This window comes from Eimeria acervulina, genomic scaffold (assembly GCF_000499425.1).
Source record: "Eimeria acervulina Houghton genomic scaffold, Eah_scaff850, whole genome shotgun sequence".
In the NCBI taxonomy this organism is placed as follows: Eukaryota; Apicomplexa; class Conoidasida; order Eucoccidiorida; family Eimeriidae; genus Eimeria; species Eimeria acervulina.
This window is the reverse complement of record NW_013547112.1, coordinates 1-12,029: the sequence shown is the minus strand read 5'-3', so window position 1 is coordinate 12,029 and position 12,029 is coordinate 1. Positions and strand designations below refer to the sequence as shown.

At 48.3% G+C, this 12,029-nt stretch overlaps 1 protein-coding gene across 1 annotated transcript; it reads left to right on the top strand.

Moving 5' to 3' along the window:
* Positions 1 to 6,667: 6,667 nt before the first annotated feature.
* EAH_00050560 (poly(A) polymerase, putative) lies at positions 6,668 to 12,029 on the top strand (the record flags this gene model as incomplete). The annotated part of the gene is made up of 8 exons (XM_013391284.1): positions 6,668 to 7,906; positions 8,036 to 8,140; positions 9,229 to 9,546; positions 9,863 to 10,018; positions 10,285 to 10,383; positions 10,447 to 10,527; positions 11,114 to 11,453; positions 11,559 to 12,029. Coding segments are annotated over 8 exons (2,809 nt in total), but the record flags the coding sequence as incomplete, so codon positions are not given.

The following is a 12,029-nucleotide window of genomic DNA, read 5'->3' as shown; positions in this document are numbered from 1 at the left end:
CCAAGGGCACGTAACCAGCGGAAGGAAAAAGCGCGGAGCTATCCATATTGAAGTCAGCGTTTAATGTTAGGTTCGTACACAAGCGAAATGCTGTTATTATCTCGGGATATGTTTCGGGTAGCGTTTCAGTGCCCATGCCACAGTGGTAGTGAACAGCTCTCTCACGGCTGCTACTACGCGCGTTACCAAGGCCCACCAACTTACTTGGGTGCGCAGTTTACCGCTATCGCTAAACTCAGCGAATATTCCATAGATTAACCTAACAAGCAACAGCCTTCAAAAGACATCCTCTTCCCATAATCTTTATGGGGGAAGCCGAAGAATAATATGTCTTCCCGTGATCCCACCGGCGCCAACTGGCCCCCAGGCACATTGCCAGCCTCACAGCCAGCCCCGAACACTGTATTTCTGCCGAGCAAGTCAGTCTTATGGCCTTATTCTCTATATAATGTTACTTGATTCATTATTAATAAGATGTTTACACCTTCAGCTCGATAGGCCACTAGAGGACCAATTTGAGCACCATTGTGCCGGTGCACTACAATTACCTAGACTGCCTTGGCGGTTCCTGAAACTCCTTTCGTCTGTGTTCCCCTTTTCGTTCAGTTGCTGACCAGTGACTCGGATTGAAAGATCCCCTGCAGCTCCTGGGCAGTAAGGCCTCCTGCGCTTCTGCTCGCCCTGGGCTATCGACTTGCTCCTCTATGCTGGCGTCGTAGCCACTATTCCTCTACTGCTTTTCCGCGCCGCTAAGCCTCAGGTCCCTGGTGCATGGCTCAGATTCTCGGCCAACGCTCCCGCTGCTGCTTTCTCCTTTTAGGGCTGTGTTCCGCTGGGCGTGTCTGCCGTGCCCTGCTGCGCTGTTCTGTTTTCTATTGCTGATTGTATGCCTTAGCTGTTGCAGGCTCCGAGGCCTTAGTGTGGGCATCTCGATAGCACTCTCACCATTTGTCAAGTGCCCTCTTTATGCACGTTGTCGGTCCGTGGCCTGCATTAGTGGCGTTGCTTCCGTCCCGTGTGTCTGCTCTATGGGCTTGCGCATCTGTACTTAGCTTCATGCTTACCTTGCCGCGTAGCCCTGGCACCCACCTTGCTCTTCCTTCCCAAGGCGTGGGACTTTTCCCATCAAATAGCATGATATCCGGTGCGATAGGGGAGTGCGTGCGAGTGCACGAGCACCCCCTCCCCCCACTTTTCGCGCAAACACTGCCGTTCCTCCGGCATGCTGCGCTACTTGACGAGGTATTCGGCTTGTTCAACTTCCCCACGCTTATCCAGAATACACTCCATTTCATTACTGTTAGTAGGATTTGCTTGCTCATCCCTAATCGGTAGCCAGCCCACTGCCGCTCCCTGGCTTGTTCTTCTTTGGAGATTGTTGGGAGGCTGAAACGTACTTGTCCGCCGTCCCCGAGTACTCCTGCACCAAAGTTGTTGTAGACCTTCTCGTCTGGGGACTTCAATGCTCCTGCTGCTAAACCCTTATCGCTCGGTGTTATCCCATGAGCACAAACCACCGCCGACCATTTACGTGCGTACGGAACCTGTTCGACACATAATACCACGCCACTCCACAAGCTCTTAACCAATCGAGCCCCAGCAATAAAGCATACGATACTGGCGCCACCAAGTGATCATTCGGAATGTTGTCTTCCTTAATTCCGATCTACTTCTCATACTCCTCGTTTTACTCACACAGCTCCCCCATCTGCTAAGGTGAAGTCAAATTCTTCAGTCAACGCTCGTCTACGAATGAAAACCCTCCACGCACTACGAACCGACGAATATGGGCGAAGCCCTAAGCCCAACAATGCGGAACAACACTGTCCCACAATTCGTACGCTTGATATTGCCGTCTCTCCTCTAGTTACCTGACCCAGCAACCACAACCAAAAAAACAGGATCGCGGCCCTCAGCAAAAGCTAAAGTGTAGCAGACGCAGCAATAAATAGCAGGGTAGGTGGAAAGCGGCAGAAGCTGTTTCTGCAAGAGGCAGGAGGTCCACTTGATGGGCCCCCAGGCAGCTGTGCCGCCGGCAACAGAACTAATTCAGTTGGTTGGCTGTGTTTCTCTCCTCCTGATTTCTGTTCTGTCACCGTGCGTATTCCTGATTCTGCCTCTGTTTCCCCGTCTATATCTGTTGAGTTAAGCATTTTACATGTTCCTGTCTTCTTGTCTGTGTTTCTATCTGTTTCCTCTGCTATTTGTGTGTAGTTGTGCTTTTTACATATTCTTGTCGTTTTCTCTTTGCTTCTATCCATATCTCGTTGTGTTCCCATTGCCCCCCATCCCATTTCATTCGCATGTCCTTCTGCTTCTGCCATTCTCTAGTCTTGCTTCTCCGTCACACGTTTATCTGTGCCCGTTGACGCTTGCACTTCTGCCTATCTGGTTGCTCCTCGGCTATTTAGCTCATTTTGTTTCGTCTCAGTTGACTATCTTTGGGGCCCGCAGTTGGCGGACCACCAGTTGGGGGTCACCCAGGTAAGGGCTCCCAAGTGGTGGACCCCCAGGAGAGGAGCACTCAAGTGAGAAAGCCCTCGATGGCTATTTTGATAGGATGATGAAGTTTTCAAGGCAAAATAGGAACCGGGCTAAGATAGGGAGGACAGCTGCAGCAGCCGCAAGGCATCTCGGCATGCTTGCTGCGCCTTGTCTTTCTTCTCCAATAGCGGTAAAATGCTTATCGAATTCCGAGCTAGCTAGTTCTCCTCGAAATGCGTTGAGGCTCAGCTTTATTGGCAGTCTCTGCTTTCGAGGTGAAGTTGAACTGGTGCCGCCTTGGGCGTGCTGCTGCCGTTCTCGTTCGGTCTCAATCTCCTGCATACATGGCTCTATAGTGGGACCGCTCTATTAATCTCATATTGGCCCCCACACCTGATAAGTCAGTTCCCGTAGATTTGTCTAGTTGTTCTGCGTGAACCCGTTAAGTAAAGGAAACTTGTTTGAGAAATTTTGTTTTCAATGTCTAAAAACTGATTCATTCCATTCAAAAGACGAAACGCTCCGTTGCTCCCGCTGAGGTCACTCATGCGTGCGCGCAGGTCCAACGTGTGGCGCACGCGTTGCATGTCTACGAAAAGGCTGCATTATTTGGAAAACAATTGAGGGGACGCATTTTAACTATAACAAACCCAATTATTTTGTTGAGTATACCCTTCATCGCCCTTGCCATTGCCGTGTCCCACTGGTGTGCTGCCGAGGCAGCATTGAGCCCACACCCGCAAGAACAACCAGCGCCTCTACTTTTGTTCCAGAGAACTCCGTGCGCTTGATTATATCGGATATGATATCGATGGAACTATCATGAGCAAAGATGGTGCATTTTCTCGGCATTACTTATATGGCTTTTCTAACTGTTTCAATAAAGGAGCCGTTCGGTGGCATTCCCAGCTAGCGCAGTACGACTTCAAAGGCAGGCACATCAAAGATATGAACAACTTTGTCGCCAATGCGCTTTCCTGATGCCTTACTAGTCAAGCCCTATGTTCCGCAATTGTGCTTGCCTGCGATGATTCCCGTTTTCTGTCCAAGAAGCGCTTTCTGACTCTTTAGGCACTCACGTGGCTGCGATCCTTGCTAAGCTCAACAACTGGCCACGGGCTAATCACAAAAATAGGAATAGCCACCCCCTGTGGTACCAAACGAAGCATTGATTTCGCCGATTGTATAGCCCAACTTCGCTTCGCATAGACGATTTGCGTAGGGATCTAGCAAGAAGTGGGGCGGTCAACACGATGGTTGATAGAGCGGTTATTTCCTTTTGGTGGCCTAGGAGACGCCCGAGCACTCACCTGCTAAAGAGGCGGGATATTTACAAACAAGGAGTCCTGCAGAGGGTTCCGACCCGTGAAGGCATCTGGAATGTCATCTCAGTGAACTTCTGGGTGGGACTACCATCTTACACAGGATGCGGTTGCCCGCACATTATCTGAATAGACTCAGCACGTACGCCCACTTCTTCCCCGACTGAAGTCTACTGGCAGCGCAAGGTGTGTACGAATTATTCAGTAAGCTTGTCTGGAAGCTCCACTACTTTCCATAGGCATCATTATATTACGGGCAGGCGCATGAAGCTCGTTACCGCCTTTCGTTGGATACTCTTGACGCTGCTCAATTTCAACCGTAACAGGACCACCGCGAACACACCAGGAGGCAAGCGGTGAAACTAAACGCAACAGCCGCACGCTTGCAACTATACACCCAGCACAATTCATGGAAGTAGCTTGACTTTTTCCCTTTTGCGGAATGGATCTATATTACAACCGAACATCCGTCGAGTAGTTATTCTCCGAAATCCCTGGGCTACATGGAAACACCGTTCGCTGCCCGACAATAAACATGGCAGCTGGAAGCCAGCCACGTACTACTAAAGCCGCTAACTTCCATCTACAGCTTGCAGCAGGGCGGGAAGGTATGAGAAAGGCACATAAATTCCAGGCAGGAACTACGACATAAGGCCTTTGACAATTATTACCAACATTGGGCAGCCTTTTTTGCGCAGTGGTCACTCTTTTCCACATGCGCAGGAGGGCGACCTTTCGTGCATGGCCACCCGTCGGCTAGGGCCCTTCGTCGTTTGTCCTCCGTTGAGCAGGTTCGCTTATATCGTAGAATCACACCTACCGTGAAGATATAATACCATTCATCTAGGCTTAAACGAGTTCTCTCTCCCCGCAAAAAAACCTCCAATGCCACTGCAAAGAGGAGTAACTACCGGAGACTCAGATGCTGGGAGCACGCGCAGCAACTAGAAAAGAACACAGAAAAAATTAGCATTAGGTTACATGGCCACGATGTCGAATACTCGTGTGAACTTTTGAAGATAACTTGTGCGAGGCAATTCCTGTTAGACAGTCAGGCGCATCTATTTTCCTTCCTGGGTTAAGCACCACCCACTAGAAGCATCAGCATGAGCAGCGCTCCATTAAATTGGGTCTAGTGCATGAGCATCATCTTTACATCTACGTGTTCTCCACCGATAACCCCTCTTCTGCTGTTATCTTCGCCTTTTCCTTTACCTACAGCTAGCTCAGCTGCACAGCCACGAATTCGCCTGGTTCCATTCTTTTTTATTGGGCACCGTTGGAGGCTGATCCGAACCCTCTTTGCGTTAATGCTGCACGTCGGCGGTAGTCCAAGGTAAAATTCCATTAGGTTGGGATACCCATAATATAACGTGACTCCCAAAAGAGACCAGTGGAGAGCTTCCGTGGTGACCTGTAGCTGTTCCGTCCTGCCGCAGCGCCGTGCGATCCAACGCATCAGCAGCACAGAAAAGCGGTCTCAGAATATGCAGCTTGTTCTTTTCAATATGCTGTTTTTCTTTTCTTTTTTTTTGTTGTAGGCTCTGACCCCTCGCAGTCCCTCACCTGTGCTGCTTTCGGCACCCACGCATACGGCTGCGTTCGCTGTGTTGGAGGGAGCAGTTAGACGGCATAGGCGTATCATGAAGGTGATAATGATTATGTACGGTGGTAGAGCGTGCATTATGGGTATGCTTGCATGTGGCGTTGCCTTGCGGCAGGAGTTCCAGTAAGGTGCGTTACAACTCTTAACAGTCGCCTTCACTCCGCAACGCTCCCCCCGAGCTTTGTGGCTTTATTTCCAGCAAACTTTGGAACTGAAGGTGAGGCCTGTAGTTTCTGAGAAGCTCGTTTCGCAAATGTTTAACTCTTCTGCAGCTCACGTGCGTCCTCAGCACAGAACGACGACTTCCGCATAGGTAGCAGCACCCGCCGCAGCATAAGCTGCAGCAGCAGCAGGTGTTCGTATGTTCTGGTTGCTGCCCAGATGAGGGAAATGCAACTTGCTGAGTTCAAGTGAGATGCGTAGTACACGGAGAAGGACTTCAGCTTGCGTAGATGGTGGTGTGCGGGCTTCTTAGGTGTTGCAAGGGTCGCATATATAAAACCTTGCATGCAACCAGAGGAGTACTTATTCGAATTCCTAGACAGAGTACATGTATTTGAATTGCTTATTTACCGATATTAATATTTCTAAGGAGACCTTTAAGCGCTCACCTCCACCACCGCAAGAGAACCTGCCACGCTACAGCACCGCCAGGAGGGAGACGACAAGGGAAGTGGGTTCCCTCCTTGTCTTTAAATTGCTGAAATTACCCCGGAAAGGGAGAAGAAGAACTACGCTATTTCGGTTAAACTCACTACTGCTGTTATTTGGTGATTGAGGTGTATATGCGCCGTAAGTAGGGGGCTGCGAGGCTTCTCTTGCTTCTGTGGCAGCTGTACGCATGCAGAAGAGAAAAGGAGCAATAAATTAGGATGCAGCGGGGTAGAAAGATCTAATTCAACGAAAAAAAGGCAGAGGGGATTAATCGCCTCCTGAAACAAGTTTATTTTACTCAACTCGCTACACCCTAAACCATAAACCCTAAACCCTTGCCGTCTACAGAAAGCAACAGCGGCGGCAATGGAGTTTGTCGCGTCGTTAAAATGAGCGGAAAATGCTGCACTTAATTCATTATTTCACGCTTGCCCCTTTTTACTTCTAAAAACTTCATTAGAAGCCTCTGTTTCCTCGCAGCCGCACAACAAACGGCACCCCCTTCAGCCCGAGCTGTCCATACACCTCACCTCCGTGCAGGGGTGCCTTGGCTGTTGTATTTCTTTTCACTTGTTTATATTTTTCTTTTTAACTTCAGCGAATGCAGCAGCTACACCCGCCGACCCCCCGATTGCCTCCTGGGGGTCCGGCGAGTGCTGCAACAGCAACGACAGCAGCAGCAGCAGCCGCTGCTGCTGCGTACAGAACAGCAATGATACAACCATCAGGTAACGCTGCTACTGCTACTTCTTCCTGTCTATTATCAACACCTCCTTCTACGGGAGCGCCTCCAGGAGGTGGACCGCCCCCCCCCTCGGGTGGCGCTGCTTGTGCTGGTGCTGCTCCTGCTGCTGCTCCTACTGCTGGTGCTGGTGCTGCTGGAGCTGTTCGTGGAAGTGTTGCATGCGAAAGCGGCGTTTCTTCCAGCGGCTTTGTTGGCGGTTCCGCCGCGGAGCGTTGGGTTCAGCCTGGCTCTTCTTCCTCACCAGTAGCAGCATCATCTGGCGCAGCAACAACAGCTGCAGCAGCAGCATCCGGCGCAGCAGCAGCAGCATCCGGCGCAGCAGCAGCAGCAGCAGGAGAAGCAGGAGGATCTCTTCCTGGTTTTCGAGGTTCTTCAACTCTTCATTCATTGGAGACGTATGTGATGGGGGAGGGGCCTCGGGTGACGACTGCTGCTGGATATCGTTTTGGCTTAACTCGGCCGATATCCCTTAAGACAGGATCCACAGCAGATTTGCATAAAAGCGTGGAGTTAGTGCGGGTGTTGCGACACCAGGGGGTGTATGAAACAGCAGCAGGAGCGCGCGAGAAAGAGACAGTGCTTGCAGAGTTGAATAAGCTGCTAGGAGAGTGGATAGTTGAGTGTGGAATTGAACAGGGTTTAGACGCTGCAGAAGCACGAGAGGCTGGGGGGAAGATCTTTACCTTTGGTTCCTATCGTTTGGGTGTATGTACACCTGGGAGCGACATTGATGCACTTTGTGTCTGCCCTAAGCACGTCTCCCGGGAGGCCTTCTTTTCTGCATTTCTTCTAAAATTACAGGAAGATCCTCGCGTAACAAATATAACTCCTGTTCCGGATGCATACACCCCAGTGTTGAAGTTTAAATTTTCGGGGGTAGAGATTGATTTATTATTTGCCCGGTTGGCGTTGCGGTGTATCCCGAGCTCGTGGGTTGGCTTAGGCGCAGATGAAGTGCTGCGGCATACAGACGAGAAGACAGCGCGGAGTTTAAATGGCTCTCGCGTTGCAGATTTGTTGCTGCAGTTAGTTCCTAATGCAACAGTTTTCAGGACAAGTTTGCGTTTCATCAAGCAATGGGCAAAGGCCCGTGGGGTGTACAGCAACGTAATGGGGTATTTAGGAGGTATCAGCTGGGCTATTCTTGTTGCTAGATGCTGTCAATTATATCCAAACTTCCCTCCTTCTCTTCTCGTTCAGCGATTCTTTACGGTGTATACGCAGTGGGCGTGGAGTAGAAGCCCAGTTTGTCTATGTAAAATCAAAGAGCCGCAAACAATCAAAGGAATTCCTGAATTCAAAGTTTGGAATCCTCAGCTGTATGTGCAGGTGAGACAAACAACCTCTCTTCATGGATGTTTAAAGTGAACACTTCTTTTAATATAATCATCATTTTTGTGATACAGATTATATCCTGCAGTGGATGTACACTGGAAATGCCCATGTGCAGACGAGACTAACGAAGTCTATTCATTTAAACATAAAACACAAAATATACATTTAATAGAAAGCAGCATTTATATAATAAACAATATACAGTTAAGTGGAGTTTATGGAAATCTCTATTACCTTCACTAGTAGCAACAATAAATAGGGAGTGTTTGTCGACTACAAAGCCTTATTGACTTAAAAAGCATTATTTGTATAATAACGAATGTACAGTAGAGTGGACGTACACTGGAAATCATATATTACAACAAACTGTAATTACATAGGAAGTACCACTTAATAGAAAGCACTATTTATATGATAAAGAATATGCAATAAGGTCTATTTACACTGGAAATCATCTAATAAACAACCAATAACACACAATTAACTAACAAGTATAATCGCAAAATCATTAATTCGACTATATTATTTGATAAAGAATAAACGACAGGGTGGATGCATGCTGGGAGTCCTAATACACCGCACAATAAACAATAGATAATAAATAATGAACAACAAACAACACTAGACTGAACAGTAAACTGTAAACAATAAACAGTAAAGAATAAACAGTAAACAATAACAAACGGTATATAATAAACAAACACTAATCAATAAACAGTAAATAATAACAAACGGTAAATAATAAACAATAATAAGTAAAAATAATCATATGATACAGACAATAAACCAATAACAACTTTTCATAGACAACTAATCATGAAATGCATAAAAAATGCATCAAAAGGAATACGCCATAAACAACCAATTATAAACAATAAACCCTAATGCGTAAATCCTAATTCATAACCCCTAATTCATAAACCCTAATTCATAAACCCTAATCCACAAACGCTAAACCCTAACCACAAGAGAAGGAAGACGATCGCCCGCCATTTGCATCTATTTCAGGTCATACATGTCTTTTCATTTAAGCCACACCTTCCTTAGGGTTTAGGGTTTAGGGTTTAGGGTTTGTGTTTCAGGACCGTCATCATTTGCTGAAGATCATAACGCCTGCATTTCCAGCGATGAATTCTACTCACAACGTTTCTTACTCAACGAAGAGAGTAATTTCTGAAGAGCTTGAAGCCGCAGCAAAGCGCTTCGGGGCTTGGGCAGCAGCAGCAGCTCCTGCAGCAACATCAGCGCCTGGAGCAGCAGCAGCAGGAGCAGCAGCAAAGGAACCGCAGCAGACGCTGCAGGCGTGGAGGGAAGTGCTGCTTGATGTACTTACCCCGGTGGATTATATGGCAATGTTCAGCCACTTCTTAGAATTGCAAGTCTTAGCTAAATCCGAAGCTGTAAGAAGACATTTTATCCTGCTGCTGCCGCTGCTCATGTTGCTGCTGCTCCTGACGCTGCTGCAGCTGTTGTCCTTGTTACTATTTGGTATTCCAGCTGCTTCTGCTCGTATTGCCGCTGCTGCTTCTGCATCGATTGCTGTTGATGCTGCTGCATCCTCTGCTGCTGCTGGCCGAGTTAATATGGCGAGTATAGCGCAGCAGCAGAGGTCGCAGCAGCAGCCGTCATAGCAGCAGCAGCAGCAACAAGAACAGCAACAGCTGCAGGAGAGCACGCGTTGTTTGCTTTTGGTTTTGCATTTTAATTGGGGTTTAGGTACAGCGCAAGTGGAGAGGATGGGTGGAGTCGAAGGTGCGGCATTTAGTTCGCTCCTTAGAGCGGCTGAGTCATAGCAGCAGCAGCAGCAGCAGCAGCAGCAGCAGAGAGCTGCAGATGACCATCAGGCCTCTCCCCCTCATATTCCCCTCACAGGTAAACACAAAACAGCAACCCCTTCCGTTTTTCCGCATTCAGAGGCGAGGAGCGTCTCAGGGTTTAGGGTTTAGGGTTTAGGGTTCAGGCTTTACGGTCCAGGGTTTACGGTTTAAGTGTTTCGGGTTCAGGGTTTATAGTGTATGGTGTAAGTGTTTATGGCTTAGAGTTTAGGGCTTAGGGTTTTTGGTTTAGAGTCTAGAGTTTAGGGTTTAGGGTTAAGGGTTTTAGGGTCTGGGGTTTAGGGTTTAAGGTTTGTGCTGCAGGATGCAGAGTGGGCTGAGAGTTCATCGATGTTAATTGCGCTGACATTCGCGAGCCCAAAGGCAGGAGAAGCTGTCTGCGATCTGCGGCCCGCCATCGCGGTGAGGGTTTAGGGTTTAGGGTTTGGGGTTTTAGGGTTTTAGGGTTTAGGGTTTAGGGTTTAGAGATTCCCCCGTTCATCTCTTGGGGTATTCGGGTTCCGATTGCGTGCGCAGGAATTCGTCGAGTTGATAAATGGATGGCCGGTGGGTCTAGTGTTTAGGGTTTAGGGTTTTGGGTTTAGGCCTGATAATTGAGGGTTGAGGGTTTAGTTTCTAGAGTCTAGGTTTTAGGGTTTAGGGTTCAGGGTTTAGGGTATTGCTGCGTGTTAGATTTTCTTTGGCGTTTTGTTAGGCGTTTCACTGCTGTGACTGCATCTGCATTTTTATTTGACTACTTTATTTGATTTCTTTGTTTGATTTGCTTATTTATTATTTAATTCGTTTATTAATTAATTTGTTTATTTAATTTGTTTATTATTTGAGTTGTCTATGTATTTGTTATATATATATATATATTTGCGTCGATGTTAGAATTCACTAGCTACTAATTAGCTGACAATAAATAAATAAATTGCCAGGCTATTTATTGTAATATTTATTAACTAACGAACAAACGAGCGAATTGAATACGTGGATAAGCAAACAAATAAGCACGACGAGCAAATAAATAAGCAAATAGTAAATGAGCAGATGCCCAAGACAAACAAGCAAACTAAATAACTAAATCAAATAAATAAATGAATAAAACATTTATATATTTATTTATTTATTTGTTTATGTATTGTTGCAGGAACGCCCAAAGTTGGTTGGGTCTATTCAACTTCGCGTTCGCCATTTGCGGCGTTCTCAGTTATCGACAGAAATAATTAAAACTCTAAAAAGTGCTGTTGAAGCACATCAGCAGTTAGTCGAGCAGCTAAAGCCTAATGCTGCTGCTCCTGCTGCTGCTGCTGCTGCTGCTGCTGCTGCTAATGCTGCTTCAGGAGCCGCCGGAGCGCTGAGCGCCGAGGCGGGAGCGGATTTCAATCCTGCTGCTGATCTTGCTGCTCCTGCATCCCAGCAGCAGCAGCAGCAGCAACAGCAACAGCAGCAACGGATTGACAGCGCAAAGCGAACAGCTGCGCAGGCAGGTGTCGAGGGCTTGGCAGCAGCAACGCCAAGTCAAAGACAAAAAATCTGAAGTTGCTGCTGCTGCTGCTGGTGTTGCTGCGTACAGCTGTTCCCTGCTGGTTCAGCAGCCGCAGCGCCAAGTCTGCGGCAGCAGCAGTGCTGCTGTAGCGGGAGCAGAAGCAACAGGCAGCAAAGCCCGCGTGCGGCCTTCCTCATTAGAGAAGCGCGCGCAGCAGCAGCAGCAACAGCAGCCGCAGTAGTGACGGTGGCTGCAGGAGCTGCAGCAGCAGCAACGACCGCAGCAGCTACAGCAGCGAGAGCTGCAGCAGCGACAGCAGCAGCTGCAGTAGCGATGGCAGCGGCTGCAGCAGCAGCGGCGACAACAGCAGCAGCAGCGACAGCAGCAGTTGCAGCAGCAGCAGCGACAGCAGCAGCTGCAGCAGCGATAGCAGCAGCTGCAGCAGCAGCTGTGACAGCAGCAGCTGCAGCAGCGATAGCAGCAGCTGCAGCAGCAGCTGTGACAGCAGCAGCAGCTGTGACAGCAGCAGCAGCAGCAGCTGTGACAGCAGCAGCAGCTGTGACAGCAGCAGCAGCTG